At 45.3% G+C, this 16,424-nt stretch overlaps 1 protein-coding gene across 2 annotated transcripts in view; it reads left to right on the forward strand.

Moving 5' to 3' along the window:
- The window catches only part of LOC118385485 (tenascin-like), a 60,142-nt gene that overhangs the window by 19,399 nt on the left and 24,319 nt on the right, over positions 1 to 16,424 (forward strand). For both annotated transcript variants that reach the window (XM_052521460.1, XM_052521461.1), the window contains exons 2-10: positions 6,067 to 6,622; positions 7,525 to 9,489; positions 9,915 to 10,178; positions 10,483 to 10,598; positions 11,473 to 11,626; positions 12,609 to 12,878; positions 13,078 to 13,263; positions 13,474 to 13,563; positions 15,149 to 15,412. In XM_052521460.1, coding sequence (XP_052377420.1) covers positions 6,139 to 6,622; positions 7,525 to 9,489; positions 9,915 to 10,178; positions 10,483 to 10,598; positions 11,473 to 11,626; positions 12,609 to 12,878; positions 13,078 to 13,263; positions 13,474 to 13,563; positions 15,149 to 15,412 — 3,793 coding nt within the window. In that variant the 5' untranslated portion in view covers positions 6,067 to 6,138. The remainder of the gene's footprint in view (positions 1 to 6,066; positions 6,623 to 7,524; positions 9,490 to 9,914; positions 10,179 to 10,482; positions 10,599 to 11,472; positions 11,627 to 12,608; positions 12,879 to 13,077; positions 13,264 to 13,473; positions 13,564 to 15,148; positions 15,413 to 16,424) is intronic.

Here is a 16,424-nt window from a genome sequence, read left to right on the forward strand (position 1 = left end):
CACTGATGCACGCACGCACACACACACACACACACACACACACACACACACACACACACACACACACACACACACACACACACACACACACACACACATGCACACACACACACACACACACACACACACACACACACACACACACACACACACACACACACACACACACACACGCATGCACGCACGCACGCACGCTGCACGCACGCACACACGCACACACGCACACACACACACACACACACACACACACGCTGATGCACACACACACACACACACACACACACACACACACACACACACACACACACACACACACACACACACTGATGCACGCACGCACACACACAAATGCCTTGAATACTTACTGCTTTGAACATCCTCCCATAATCTCCAAGAGATTAGGACCAAGGACAGGGAAAACCTCTCCGCAGCTCTCCGCTGCTCATACACAAACACACCGAAACCCCACTCTACTAATGAATCAAATCCTATAATATGAAACCCATGGTTTAATTTTGATGAGACATGCTGTCAGAAACCAAATAGAAAATATATCTTTGGTTGATTAAAAACCAGTTACTACTTCTTTTATCCTATGACTCGAGACGTGCTGACTCACTCTTCTCCGTAAAGTCTATTGGAGAAAAGTCAGAAACAGGTTGCAAGCCTATTTCTCCCAAGCCCTTTTACGACCCAAACCCTGACCCACCTTTATCTAGCCTCCCACCAAATGTGAGACAGAAAATGAAACCCAAGCTGGATTTTATACCTGTGCTTCAAAAGCAAAGGGGAGGCAGACTGAGGACGTCAATGGGAGGGACAGGATGAGGGAGATAGAAAGAGAGATGTTAGATGTTGTGGATCATCCAGTCCTTTGGGAGTTGCAGACGGCACGATGGTAAAATTGAGGTCATCCCTCATGAACGAGGGAGGAAAAGAAGGAGAGAAATGTGCCCCGGGGAGTAAATGAGTACCTGATGGAAAGCAAGCAGCTAATGGGGACTTCCCCATTTCATCCACCATTATCACCCTCACCAGGGAAGAGGTCATCCAACACAGGCTCCTAACCCTTTCTAGAAAAGCAACCAAGATAGGTAACACTCCAGCTGTCAGTTGCTAAACTCTGAGATTTCTGGGTATTTAGGACGTACAAACTAGGAAACTATATACAGTATATGTGGGCCACTCATCATCCACCAAGGCTATTCATCACGAGTCTCAGATGAAAGAATATCCCTGTCTCCAGGGAATAATAGGGGTCATTGTAATCACACGCCCATAATAGATAAACTGCATGTTGTAGTTGGGAACTGACCAACACAGACTCCATATTGAAGCAGAGGTCATTGGTTTCACAATCTCTGGGTAAACTAAAGGGGTGAAGGATTTACCTAAAAATGTGGTAAATGAGACGAGCAAACTATGGGGTCAATTTGTGATGTGTGTATCCTAACCGCTGTTCTAAAATAGTATACAGGACATCCACTACTAACATCACCCAAAATACAATGAGTCCTCCAATGAGCTGGAGTGCGGAGAAATGGCCACTGTAGCTCATGACATTGCCAGACAGTGAGATGAAAGAACTGGAGATGCAGGTAAGGTAGGAATGGAAAAGGAGATATGGAATAGCCATTACACGTGGACTGCTGACTGGACCATGGGCCTGCTATAACTTTATTTCCACTGAAACCAGAGAGTAGCAAAAGAGATGCTCTGGAATGGTCTTTCTCAAAAGAGCTGAAAGAGGGAGTGTAAAGTAAGCTTACATTGGTTGCCACTCTGTGTGAACCTTTGTTCCCTTGTCATTTGAGGTGTCAACTTTGCAGAGTCTACTGTGCTACGTATCACTGATGGGATACGCAGTTGCAATGGATGTTTTCTCTTCAATTCTTTTCAAACCTGTAGGGATTTGATAGCCACTATACCATTGATTGATTAGTCAGGCCTCTTCTGCTTCATCTGAGGGCTTTTTATAGGTACATAAAAAATTAACCTGTCTTAGATCAGGAATGCTGTGAAAGCATGTGGGCTGTAACTTAACCTGTTGTTGCCAAGTACGGTTTATTATGTTAAAGTGGAAATCAGTGGGGGAGAGTGTAACTCTCCTTGTCACCTGCAGAATTTGCAGTCTATTGTGAATTAGGAGATATAGGGCTGGGCATTATTCATCCTACCAGATCTGTGGTTTCACATACATTCAATGGATCAACCAGGGTCTTGCTACATTTGTGTCTCCTCTCACACCCACCCATCAAACCATTGGAAACCCCAAACTCAGAGTCATCCCTGACTTCTTTCCCACGCTGTGTTCCAATCAGTCTCCCACAAATTACAGGGCTCTTGCATGAAGTCATCAGAGTGATCTGAATTGGCCCGGTGGAAATGTTGAGTTTTGGCTGAATCCTAACATGGGATGTGTGTACAAGTAACAAACTGTTGCTTATAGCTCCCAATGCACCACTCATTCACTCATACCCATCACGGCAGCTGGTGGATAGGCCAGCAACAAAGGATCTACACTTCTGGCAGTCTTTGGCTATCTTCCCAATGCATGATTAATGCAAGTTCGATTACACATGCATTTCTCAAGTTATGTGTGGTTTGTGTGTGGGAATGCATTGTTCATGAGTTATCGATTTAATGCATGAAACAGCTGGTTAGACTTCAACATGTAATGTACAGGGTGGAGGGAAATGTTTCATTCAAACCTGTTATCGACACTCTAGAATTATCTTGGTGTCAGAGGGACAGGAGTAACGCAGGGAGCATCTTAGCCGTGTCAGACAAAAACGTCAGTTATGTCCTGTCTTGTCTGATGTCAAATAATGACGAGTGAGAAAGTTACAGACTCACGAATATCATACCCCCACCCCCAAAAAAATTTTTTAATCTCCCCTGTTATTGTAATGATGAGAGGTTAGCATGTCTTGGGGTATGATATTTGTCTGTAACTTTCTCACTCACAATTCTTCATGATTCATTAAGGGTTATTCATAATCACGGTAACATCTACATTAATGCAGAAGTGTTTAGAAACATATTCTATTTTTTGTTATTCTCCAACTGAAGTGAATCCAAAATGACACAATACATTATTTACTATTAATTTCTATTGGCACAAAATCATCTGAAAGACAAAACAAATAGCAAATCCTTCCAACAAGTTTGTCACAAGCTTGATGTAGTCATTGCGTGCTATGAATATTGGCCTAAATACTTAACTTTTTGCTACTTTAATAAACATATACAGTGCATTCATAATGTATTCAGACCCCTTGACCTTTTCCACATTTTTTGCATTATAGACTTATTCTAAAATATATTAACTTGTTTTTTCCCCCTCATCAATCTACACACAAAACCCCAAAATGTTTTTTGAAATTTTTGCAAATGTATAAAAAATGTCAAACTGAAATATCACATTTACATAAGTAAATTTATATAATTATCCTTTACTCAATACTTTGTTGAAGCACCGTTAGCAGAGATTACAGCCCCGAGTCTTCTTGGGTGGTACGCTACAAGCTTTGTACACCTGTATTTGGGAGTTTCTCCGATTCTTCTCTGCAGATCCTCTCAAGCTGTCAGGTTGGATAGGGAGAGTTGCTGCACAACTGTTTTCAAAACTAACGGGTTCAAGTCCGGGCTCTGGCTGGGCCACTCAAGGACATTCAGAGACTTGTCCCGAAGCCACTCCTGCATTGTCTTGGCTGTGTGCTTAGGGTCAGTTATCCTGTTGGAAGGTGAACCTTTGCCTCAGTTTGAGGTCCTGAGCGGTCTGGAGCAAGTTTTCATCAAGGATCTCTCTGTACTTTGCTCCGCTCATCTTTGCCTGACTAGTCTCACAGTCCCCGCCGCTAAAAAAAACACCTGCACATCATCCTGCTGCCACCACCATGCTTCACCGTAGGGACGGTGCCAGGTTTCATCCCGACGTGACGCTTGGCATTCAGGCCAAAGTGTTCAATCTTGGTTTCATCAGACCAGAATATCTTGTTTTTCATGGTCTGAGACTCTTTCGGTGCCTTTTGGCAAACTCCAAGCGAGCTGTCATGTGCCTTTTACTGAGGAGTGGCTTCCATCTGGCCAATCTACCATAAAGGCCTGATTGGTGGAGTGCTGCAGAGATGGTTGTCCTTCAGAGTAATTCTGGAACTCCGTCAGCGTGACCATCGGGTTCTTGGTCACCTCCCTGACCAAGGCCCTTTTCCCCAGATTGTTCAGTTTGGCCGGGTCTTGGTGGATCAAAACTTCTTCCATTTAAGAATGATGGAGGCCACTGTGTTCTTGGGGAACTTCAATGCTGCAGACATTTTTTCTGTACCCTTCCCCAGATTTGTGCCTCGACACAAACCTGTCTCGGAGCTCTACGGGCAATTCCTTCGACCTCCTGGCTTGGTTTTTGCTCTGACATACACTGTCAACTGTGGGATCTCATATAGACAGGTGTGTGCCTTTCCAAATCATGTCCAATCAATTGAATGTACCACAGGTGGACTTCAATCAAGTTTTAGAAACATCTCAAGGATGATCAATGGAAACCGGATGCATTTGAGCTCAGTTATGAGTCTTATAACAACGGGTCTGAATACTTATGTAAATAAGGTATTTCAGTTTTTATTTTGAGTACATTTGCTAAAGATTCTACAAACCTGTTTTTGCTTTGTTATTATGGGATATTGTGGTTAGATTGATGAGGAAAATGTTTTATGTTATACATTTTAGAATAGGGCTGTAACGTAACAAAATGTGGACAAAGTCAAGGGATCTGAATACTTTCCCAAAGGCACTTTAAGTGTATTTATCCCAGTACTTTTGGTCCCCTGAAATGGGGGGATTATGTACAAAAAGTGCTCTCATTTGTAAACGGTTCACACGATATGAATAAAAATACCCTGTACTTTAACCTCGTAGTCATTGTATAATTCCAAATCCAAAGTACTTCAGTACAGAGCCAAAACTACGGAAAACGTGTCACGGTTCCAATCATTTTGGAGCTCACTGTATATTTAGCTATTTGCTGTGACAATGCCTGCTACATATTCATTTTTGATGGGTACAGAGGTGCAACATAAAACTAGAAACGGTCAGGGTCTTTGGCTCAGCAGGGGGGGGGGAGTTATTTTAGGGCTCAGGTAGGGTGATGTCATTCTTTGAGGCCATACTAGTAATAACATTATATATATCTGCATATGTTAAACATATAATCTTTTCTTGAACTGTTTTGTAGGAAAAAGCAGGTTCTAATCTCTGTGGGGCAGTGTGGCCATAACGGACTGCACACAAAATATATTGCACAGGAACACACGTAGCAGGGGTTCAGAATGCCAAAAACATAGGCCAAGTGTATATATTTATTGAAGTATATATATAATTGTTGATGCAAGGAAATGGTGCTTTGTAGGACACTCTATCAAGGGCTAATGGCTACATGGAGCTCAGTTTGTGCTGTGATGTCAATTACCAGAGTGCTATGGGTAGGTTAATCACAATCGTTTAACATCCAGCTGACACTCCATTTTTCATAAAGTCTCCAAAGACAAAAGCAACCTTCAGTATATATAGTATATTAGGGTTTAGGTACAAATTCACTGACTTTCAATTGCTTACTGTGGCTCACAGTAAGTGTGTGGTCACATTTCTGGGCGGGAAAATATACTGAGGGTTAGGCGTTAGTCTGAACGCTTGAAGTTATAACGTTTTGTTGACTATGTTTGCTGACCCATTTTGCCATCTTGTAATTCACAGGTTATTGTCTGCCTTTGCAAATTTTACAGGCATGGACGTCTCCCCAGAGTGACTGTGTGAAGATGTACTTTCCACCATAATTTGCAAATAAATAAATTTAAAATCCTACAATGTGATTTTCAGGATTTTTTTTCTCAATTTGTCTGTCATAGTTGAAGTGTACCTATGATGAAAATTACAGACCTCTCTCATCTTTTTAAGTTGGAGAACTTGCACAATTGGTGGCTGACTAAATACTTTTTTTGCCCCACTGTAGTTATCAACGTGCATTACTGGGGCTGTCTTTGACTCAATGTCTTTTTGTTTAACTTCCAGGGCCCCTACACTTATCCAGATTTGGCCAGACTTCCAAGCTTTGTCCGAGGAGTCCAGTTGAGAAAGACAAAAATGGGAACTAAAAGCATTTTAGGGTGTGTCTTCCTGACTCTCCTTCTCAACCTCTGCCAAGCTGGGCTGGTGAGAAAATTACTTAGGGATAAACGGGCGACCTTGACAACCCCTGGCGGAAACAATGTGACCCTGACCAGCGCTGAGCAACCAGTGGTCTTCAACCACGTCTACAACATCAACGTCCCTTCCAGCTCACTATGCTCAGTGGACCTGGATGCCCTAGGAAGCACCAGCCTCGAGCCCCAGGACGCAGCTCCGCCTTCAAGCCTCCGCACCACCGAACATACCCTGGATGGGCAGAACCAGATAGTTTTCACTCACCGCATTAACATTCCTCAGCAGGAGTGTGCATGCACTGATGGGCTCCCGGATCTGAAGGACCTCCTGAGCAGATTGGAGATGCTGGAAGGAGAGGTGTCCACGCTGAGAGACCAATGCGCTAGTGGAGACGCTGGCTGCTGCAGCGTTCAGCCAGTCACAGGTACTGTATACATGTCAACCTAACCAAACCCAGCTTCTGATTGGCTCATTCATCCCCTCTCCTAGTATAGCATACTTAGTATGAATGTCAGCTATAGAGAATGATAGAAGACTCAAAATTAAGGACAACTACGGAATCTGTCCCATAATGGCATCTGTCCCATTATGGCATCTGTCCCATTATGGCATCTGTCCCATTATGGCATCTGTCCCATTATGGCATCTGTCCCATCTGTGAGCACAAGGGCAGTGCCATTGATGCCATCTCCATTTTGAAGTAGTACATGTTCTTCTTCTACTACTTCTATGAGTTGGTAAACAAACTGAAATGGTGCATACTGCCACCTGGAGTGTGTTTAAACAGTTATAAAGCCAGTGATTTACTGCTACCTGCAGTTATAGAATGTTTGCTCACAAGTATAATTCATTGGCTGATCCCTCCTGATGACCTGGATGGAATTATGTGGTCCTTCCTTAACCCATAGGAAGTCCCACCCAGTTGACTACTTCAAAATGGTGAATGTCTTGAATGGCACAGCCCATGCTACAATGGACTTTTTGGCACTAGAGTCATCTGTCGTTCTCTACACATCACCTCTCCTTCCTTCAGAGGCACATCTATTTTACTCAACCTCTAGGAAGCATCAATGGAATTGAACGTGGGATTGGGTTTAACAGTACTTTCTCTTTTACACCACAGGGAAAGGGAATGAACATAGAGGCATAGACATATTCTGTACGGATTAGTACTGTAGGGTGTTATTCAGAACATAAGTGGGTGTCCTGACTATGATTACAGTCCTGTCTTGATTACAATATTTTAAAATGAAATGTCTTAGTGAAAAGGAGGAAGACGGGGATTATGATTCAGAGGGTTATAATCTCTAACCTCTGCTCTTTTAGGTGAGGTGGGGACCAAGCCTTATTGCAATGGCCATGGCAACTACAGTGCTGACACCTGTGGTTGCATTTGCGAACCTGGCTGGAAGGGACCCAACTGCACCGAGTCTGAATGCCCCAACAACTGCCAGGACCAAGGTCGCTGCGTGGATGGGAAGTGCGTCTGCTTTGAGGGCTTTGGCAGGGATGACTGTTCACTCAAGGTTTGCAAAGTGGACTGCGGTGGGAACGGACAATGTATTGGTGGGGTCTGTGTCTGTGCCAAGGGTTACACTGGAGAGGACTGTTCTCAGACAGACTGCCTGAACAACTGCCTAAGCCGTGGAAAGTGTGTGGACGGGGAGTGTGTGTGTGAAGAGCCCTGGACGGGCTACGACTGCTCCGAACTCATCTGCCCCAACGACTGCTACGACCGCGGACGCTGCGTCAATGGAACCTGCTACTGCGAAGAAGGATTCACCGGGGAGGACTGTGGGGAGAAAACCTGCCCAAGTGACTGCCTGGGAAATGGTTTCTGTGTGGACGGCCAGTGTGTCTGCAGCGCTGGCTACACTGGAGAGGACTGCTCCAAGCTCACCTGCCCCAGTGACTGCAACGATAGAGGTGTCTGCTTCAACGGCATGTGTATCTGTAATGCTGGCTACCAAGGAGAGGATTGTAGCCAGCTGGCTTGTCCCAACAACTGCCACAACAGGGGACAGTGTGTCAACGGGCAGTGCGTCTGCAATGTAGGCTACCAGGGAGAGGACTGCTCTGAGCTCTCCTGCCCCAACAACTGCCAGGACCAAGGTCGCTGTGTCGATGGGAAGTGCATCTGCTTTGAGGGCTTTGGCAGGGATGACTGTTCACTCAAGGTTTGCAAAGTGGACTGCGGTGGGAACGGACAATGTATTGGTGGGGTCTGTGTTTGTGCCAAGGGTTACACTGGAGAGGACTGTTCTCAGACAGACTGCCTGAACAACTGCCTAAGCCGTGGAAAGTGTGTGGACGGGGAGTGTGTGTGTGAAGAGCCCTGGACGGGCTACGACTGCTCCGAACTCATCTGCCCCAACGACTGCTACGACCGCGGCCGCTGCGTCAATGGAACCTGCTACTGCGAAGAAGGATTCACCGGGGAGGACTGTGGGGAAAAAACGTGCCCAAGTGACTGCCTGGGAAATGGTTTCTGTGTGGACGGCCAGTGTGTCTGCAGCGCTGGCTACACTGGAGAGGACTGCTCCAAGCTCACCTGCCCCAGTGACTGCAACGATAGAGGTGTCTGCTTCAACGGCATGTGTATCTGTAATGCTGGCTACCAAGGAGAGGATTGTAGCCAGCTGGCTTGTCCCAACAACTGCCACAACAGGGGACAGTGTGTCAACGGGCAGTGCGTCTGCAATGTAGGCTACCAGGGAGAGGACTGCTCTGAGCTCTCCTGCCCCAACAACTGCCTCAACCGGGGCCGCTGTGTCAACGGACAGTGTGTGTGCGATGAAGGGTTCGGTGGTGAGGACTGCAGCATCAAGATCTGCCCCTCAGACTGCTATGGCAGTGGAGATTGTGTGGATGGCCAGTGTGTCTGCTATGCTGGCTTCACCGGTGAGGACTGCAGCGAGCTGAGCTGCCCCAACAACTGCCTGAACCGCGGACGCTGCATTGACGGGCAGTGCGTCTGCGACGAGGGCTTCACAGGGGAAGACTGCACTGAGAAGCACTGTCCCAATGACTGCCTGGATAGGGGATACTGCGTGGATGGCAAATGTGTCTGCCTGGAGGGCTATGCGGGTGTCGACTGCTCTGAACTCACCTGCCCTGATAACTGCAACAACAGGGGGCACTGTGTTAATGGGAAGTGCATGTGTGAGGAGCGATACACGGGAGACAACTGTGGAGAGCTGAGCTGCCTCAACAACTGCCAGGACATGGGCCGCTGTGTGAATGGACAATGTCTCTGTGATGAGGGATACATCGGAGAAGACTGCTCAGAAGGTGAGAACGGTTTCTTTCAACTGAGAAAAATAAACTATGTATGGATAATGGAGTTCAGTTCATTTCACTAATTGTTCTGTTTGATATTCCCAGTGCTTTTGCTGAATGACACATTACATCCAAACCTTAATCAAATCTCAAAATAATGAGAAACGATTTCAATTGTTTCAAAAGAGATTAAGAAAAGGATTAAAGGTTCCATTATGATTTCCTCTGATTCCAAAAGCTGTGCATTTAAGTCTCTATCTCTGTCTTAAAGATCTTTGGCAGTCCAGACCACTGCCAGATGTAAGTCTGGGGAATGCATTTTCTTTGTGTAGAGGACTGTTAGTGGATGAGGGCATGGGAAACCAAGTGTCTGAGACAATAGAAAGGTCAGACTATTTCCTGTCTCTCTCTTTTTCTTTCTTTCTCGCTCTCTCTAGTTTCACCTCCAAAGGACCTGACTGTAACAGAGGTCACCACTGAGACAGTGGATCTGACCTGGAACAATGAGATGCTGGTGACAGAGTATCTGATTGCATATGTGCCCACTAGTCCTGGGGGTCTGTACCAAGAGTTCAGAGTGCCCGGAGACAAGACCGCTGCCACAGTCAGCGAGCTGGAGCCCGGCATCGAGTACCTGATCAACGTCTATGCCATCCTCAGCAACAAGAAGAGCATCCCAATCAGTGCCAGGGTGGCCACAAGTAGGTCATACCTTCTTAATGGAGCTCAGATCTGAAGACTTCGCTGAGCAGCCTGCGTTAAACTGTCAGGAAAAGACCATTTGTACATATGAACCATAATCAAAATGCTATCCGGTACAGTGGAGAAACTTTCACAGCACAATGTTAACACAAGGCCTTTCCTTTTAGAATAGGTGATCAAATAAATAAAATAAATACGACATTTCATTGATGCTTCACAATGTTTAAAACCCAACACTCTCTCGACATACAATATTTTGGGATCAGTTATAATATATTCCTTTGTCTCACTCTGTCCTGTCAGATCTACCGGAGCCAGACGGCTTGAAGTTCAAATCGGTGAGGGACACCTCAGTCGAGGTGTTGTGGGATCAGCTGGACATTCCCTTTGATGCCTGGGAGCTCTATGTCCGTAACACGGTCAGTCTGTCCTTCTCTCTCTCTGGCAATTTATCCATCTCTATGCAAGAGATCCCTGCTAGGTCTTGCCTAGGATTTTCCTAAACCTCAGGGACAAGACAACAGATTTACAGCACAAGCTGCTCTTTTAGTGAGATCTTGGCATGCTTGGCTACTTATCGTGTCCAGCAAAGTAGCAATAGCTATCAGGGTCGAGGTCAGTTCAGTTTTCAATTCAGCAAACTCAGAATAACAAAGTCAAAAAATGTAACACACACAACAAACCACAAATTGCCATCACACCACCAAAGTGTGCTGTACTTTACACATTACACAATGATGTTGATGTGAACCGGTACATGGAAAATAACAAATCACAAATCTGCTTAGCTGCAATATGGCAAAGGTCTGTGCAACCATAAAGCCCTTCTTATTGTCCATGAGTACATTTTTACGAAGGGCTGTGTAAACCTCATTTTAACACTCCTCGTGGAGGTCTCGGGAAGCCAGGACATTCTCAGTGGTGTTTATTCCTTTCACTGTCCTTAACCCATTCTCCCGTGCACTTTGGCTTTATTGCCCCCATACATCAAATGGAAGCACCTGTAATCGATGGTCAGCACTTAATCACTATCCCCATGGGCCAAATGGGCTTTGTTTGCAGCATTCTTATGTGAAGCAATCAATGACTTACGAAAAATTCTGCTGCAAAAAAAATGAAATACTGTAATAATTGGTATTGTTTAAGTCAACATTAACTGTGTGAAAGATTTATTTCCTTGATCCGAAGGAAAAATTGATGTGGCTTACCTCAGACTGTTGGGTATGTAAGTAGGCTGTGTATGATTCCAGAAGTAGTGCTGTGTTAAAAGCGTATATGTCTTTGACCTTTCAGAAAGAGGAGAATGGGAAGATCCTGACAACCCTTCCATCCTCCCAGACTATGTATGAGCAGTCAGGGCTTGGTCCTGGTCAGGAGTACGAGGTCTCAGTGGGCGTCATCAAGAACAATACCAGAGGACCTCAGTCTACTAAAATCATTACCACCAGTAAGCCTACACCACATTTGAATGTGTGTGATGTGCTTTTTCCCAGCCCGGTGTAGATCTGCATGTGCCAGCTGAGAACTTAACTCTTCTGACAGTGTCATGCCTTACATGAATGAATCTGGACCAGGCTACTCCCATTCATCCTGGCGACTACACATATCCCATGGGTTAGATAAGGAAAATCCTTCCACCTCACAAAACACACAAGCAGACAAAGGAACAACTGAATCGATGAGTTTAACTTTCCGTCAAAGTATTAGGTCTATATGGAAAAAGTGGCTAAACTCCCATTGTCGTTTTACACAGTTAAATGTAAGCATTTTTTCAGAAGTGAAATACGCTGAATTTCATGCCAACCAGCATTTTGCAATAGAGTCTTTGTATTCTTCAAGGAGCCCTAAATTCTTGATGGGGGGTTCCTGCACACTGTTACTCCATACATTACGGTCAAAATCTCCTCTTAACTCATGGAAAAGGAATTTATTTCTAGCATGAACTACCAACTTGTGCATGGAAAATTAATTTCATTTGTACAATTCTTCAATGATGGATGGACCCTGTAAATATCTTCTCCTTTTGACTCCTCCATAACGTATTTGCAGGCTTAAGATCAGCACAGTTTTCAGGAATGATGAATAATAGAGTTGGTGATTTAGGCTATATAAACCTATATGGCCTATACCACACTGATGTCACCACAGCACAGAATTTCGCAATTTCTACCGTGAAAATAAGTACAGGAACTTACCAACGGTCCAATCAGAACACAGAACAGTGACATCACAACCAAACAGTCAGAGGAACCAAACTTAATGATATTTGTTATGCCATAATTATAACATGTATTTATAATATGTGTCCTTGTGTCTTTTGCCCTAAGTGATCACTTAAAAATGCATGGGATTATAACAAAGAGAACATAACAAAGAGAACATAACAGCCTATGCACAGATCGGTCATCCTCCTTGTGTCTCTTCCCCAGGGATTGATGGCCCCAGACAGGTAGAGGTGCGTGATGTGACGGACTGCTCAGGCTTGGTCACCTGGTTCCAGCCCGTGGCCCAGGTGGACGGTGTCACCGTGTCCTACGGCCCCAGCTCCCACCCCACAGAGAGGACCAGCGTGGACCTGTCCACCTCAGACAAACAGTACAGCATCGACAGCCTCAGCCCAGACACTGAGTACCAGGTGTCCCTGATCTCCAGGAGGGGAGACTACACCAGTGAGCCAGTCTCTGAGATATTCACCACAGGTAGGGGCATGATTATATCCAATCCTGATAAGTGTAAACTGTGTTTGATTAAACAACATTTTTACAGTCCCAATTCCACTTCCAAGTCCCTTTTTTAAAATGTTCCTGATAACAGCTCTGGTTTAGTGCTTGGATTTGTCAAGGGTTGACTGTAAAACAGTCCCTTTTATACTCCTTTCTTCTTCTTGAATTGTTACAGACCTGGACGCCCCCAAAGACCTGAAGCCCTTGGGCCAGACAGACGACAGTGTCACACTGGAGTGGATAAACAGCCGGGCAGATGTTGACAGCTACAGGGTGAAGTACAGCCCCATCTCTGGGGGTTCCCATGGCGAGGAGGTGTTCTCCCGTGGGTCAGGAGACAGCACTCAGGCCACCATCACTGGTGAGGGTTAACCATGACCAAATCCTAACATGCAATTATGTCAGTAGCAGGTTTAAGGGTTTTCGCACGTTAGGATTTGCCATGACAATCACAACACTGTTGTTCTTAATGTCAATCAAATCAGGTACTGAAATCCAACTATGTTCTTCTCGATTACTGGACTGAAACTAATCATGTAGTCAAATCCATATTTGTTTTCCCCAATTATAGGAATGAAACCAGGTACAGAATACGGGATTGGTGTGACTGCCGTGAAGAACGAGAGGGAGAGCCTGCCTGCCACTACAAACGCAGCCACTGGTGAGAGCATATGTCAACACATTCTCATTGGATAGCCACTGTTCAACAGCTGTCCAAGGACCCACCACCACAGTGGCCACACACACTCTGCAGCTGTAGATTCAACTTTCAATACAAACACATCATGATCAAATCAAATCAGATTATATTAGTCACATGCGCCGAATGCAACAGGTGTATGATTACTTACGAGCCCCTAACCAACAATGTAGTTTACAAAATATGAATAAGAATAAGAAATAAAAGTAACAAGTAGTTAAAGAGCCGCACTAAAATAACAATAGAGAGACTATACACAGGGTGTACCGGTACAGAGTCAATGTGCGCGGGCACCGGTTAGTTGAGGTAATTGAGGTAATATGTACATGTAGGTTGAGTTATTAAAGCGACTACGCATAGATAATAACAGAGAGTAACAGCGGCGTAAAAGAGGGGTGGGGGCAATGCAAATAGTCTGGGTAACCATTTGATTAGATGTTCAGGAGTCTCATGGCATGGGGTTAGACACTGTTTAGAAGCCTCTTGGACCTAGACCCGGTGCTCCAGAACCGCTTGCCGTGCTGTAGAAGAGAGAACCGTCTATAAATAGGGTGGCTGGAGTCTTTGACAATTATTGGGCCTTCCTCTGCAACCACCTGGTATAGAGGTCCTGGATGGCAGGAAGCTTGGCCCCAGTGATGTACTGGGCTGTATGCACGACCCTCTGTAGTGCCTTGCGGTCGAAGGCCGAGCAGTTGCCATACCAGGCAGTGATGCAACCAGTCAGGATGCTCTCGATGGTGCAGCTGTAGAACCATTTTGAGAATATGAAAACCCATGCCAAATATTTTCTGTCTCCTGAGGGTAAGATTTGTCGTGCCCTCTTCACAACTGTCTTGGTGTGCTTGGAACATGTTAGTTTGTTGGTGATGTGGACACCAAGGAACTTGAAGCTCCCAACCTGCTCCACTACAGCCCCTTTGATGAGAATGGGGGTGTGTTCAGTCCTCCTTTTCCTGTAGACCACAATCATCTGCTTTGTCTTGATCATGTTGAGGGAGCGGTTGTTGTCCTGGCACCATATGGCTAGGTCTCTGACCTCCCTGTAGGCTGTCTCGTCGTTGTCGGTGATCAGGACAACCACTGTTGTGTCACTGGCAAACTTAATGATGGTGTTGGAGTCATGCCTGGCCGTGCAGTCATGAGTGAGTACAGGAGGGGACTGAGCATGCACCCCTGAGGGGCCCCTGTGTTGATGTGTTGTAACCTACCCTTACCACCTGGGGGCGGCCCGTCAGGAAGTCCAGGATCCAGTTGCAGAGGGAGGTGTTTAGTCAGGTTGGTCAGGATGTAGGTGGTGAAAGTTAGGCAACAATTTGAGGCAATATGAGGCAAACATTGGTGATTTTGAAGGTTCTGATATTTCCACGTGGTTTGGCAAAGAAACTTGTAAAAAGAAAGTTAAAACCTCAGGAATACATGGAGCAGATATGAAATATGAAAGAACTGTGCTATCCAACACTAACACTTTGCCTTTCACTATCCTATACGTTTTACTAAAGGCTTGATCATTGCTGATTGATAACTTCAACACTTTCCCCCACAGATCTCGATGGGCCCAAGGACATGGAAGTGAGCGAGTCCACAGAGACAAGCATGACCCTGGTGTGGAGGAGACCCAGAGCCAAGATCACCATCTACAGGCTGGTGTACATCTCCAGGGACGGTCGAAGGGAGGAGGTGGATGTCCCTGGAACTGCCACCACCTATGTCCTGACCAACCTGACCCCCGGTATGCTGTACACCATTTCCCTGGTCGCTGAGCGGGGCTCAAAGAAGAGCACACCCGTAACCCTGTCCGCATCTACAGGTGAGGGTTCAAACAAGATCTCGACAACTGACTCCACCCTCATATTGCAAGGCATAAATATGTGTGGGTGATCCGTAAAGAAAATAGTTTTAGTTCTGTTCCAGGCATGGATAAAACCATAGTATCAGGTGGCAAACATTCAACGTACTGAGTGCTAAATGTAAGGATCCCTTTTCACCCGCTAACAGTTTTGAATTGCATTTTATAATCCTAAGAGTAACATAAAGAAAGATGTCTGCTCTTCTGGCTTGGGATGCAATAGCTTCACCAATCCAAACATATGTCAGAACACAAGCTCTTTCTCAGATACATACCAATATTTGACAGAAGAATGTGGAGTTACTGAGGGCAACGGTCCGGAAGATGTAGGCTGTAACTTACTTTAATTGGAGGGTAGAAATGGACAGCACTGCCGTCAACAGTAGCAGTGCAGTAAGACACTGAGGTTAACAGTGCAGTGGGACACTGAGGTCAAACAGTGCAGTGAGACACTGAGGTCAAACAGTGCAGTGAGACACTGAGGTTAACAGTACAGTAAGACACAACCGCTAAAAGCTCCATTATCTGAATTTGTGCCTTTTTGTTTCTGTTGAGGCATCTTTAACATTTTAGGTAGCCCACCCGGTCCCTGAGTTTACCACTCTCATATGTTCGGAGGACAAAATCATTAGCTTTGTGTCTGTTAGATGCCAGAAACCCAGACCGACAGACATCAGGGATGGGGTTGAGCTCGAGCTGGAGGATCTGGCCGTCTCAGTTGTAACGTCCAAAGGATTTGATTTCTGGTGGGAACCAAAAGCACATGTTGCATATGATAGTTATACTGTAGGATATAGAGACACTCTGGGATTATGGGTATTAAAAGAGGTCCATCTCTGTGGAGATGCCACCGGTTCTAGAATTCGAGGCCTGAGGGAATCCATATGGAGGAAGCAAAGATCCTTGACAGTTACAGGTATACTGTGTGCTTTTCTTTTGGTCTGCATGCCTTCAGTACTGATAGATATCCTTT

The sequence above is a fragment of the Oncorhynchus keta genome, chromosome 6 (genome assembly GCF_023373465.1).
Source record: "Oncorhynchus keta strain PuntledgeMale-10-30-2019 chromosome 6, Oket_V2, whole genome shotgun sequence".
NCBI classification, from domain to species: Eukaryota; Metazoa; Chordata; class Actinopteri; order Salmoniformes; family Salmonidae; genus Oncorhynchus; species Oncorhynchus keta.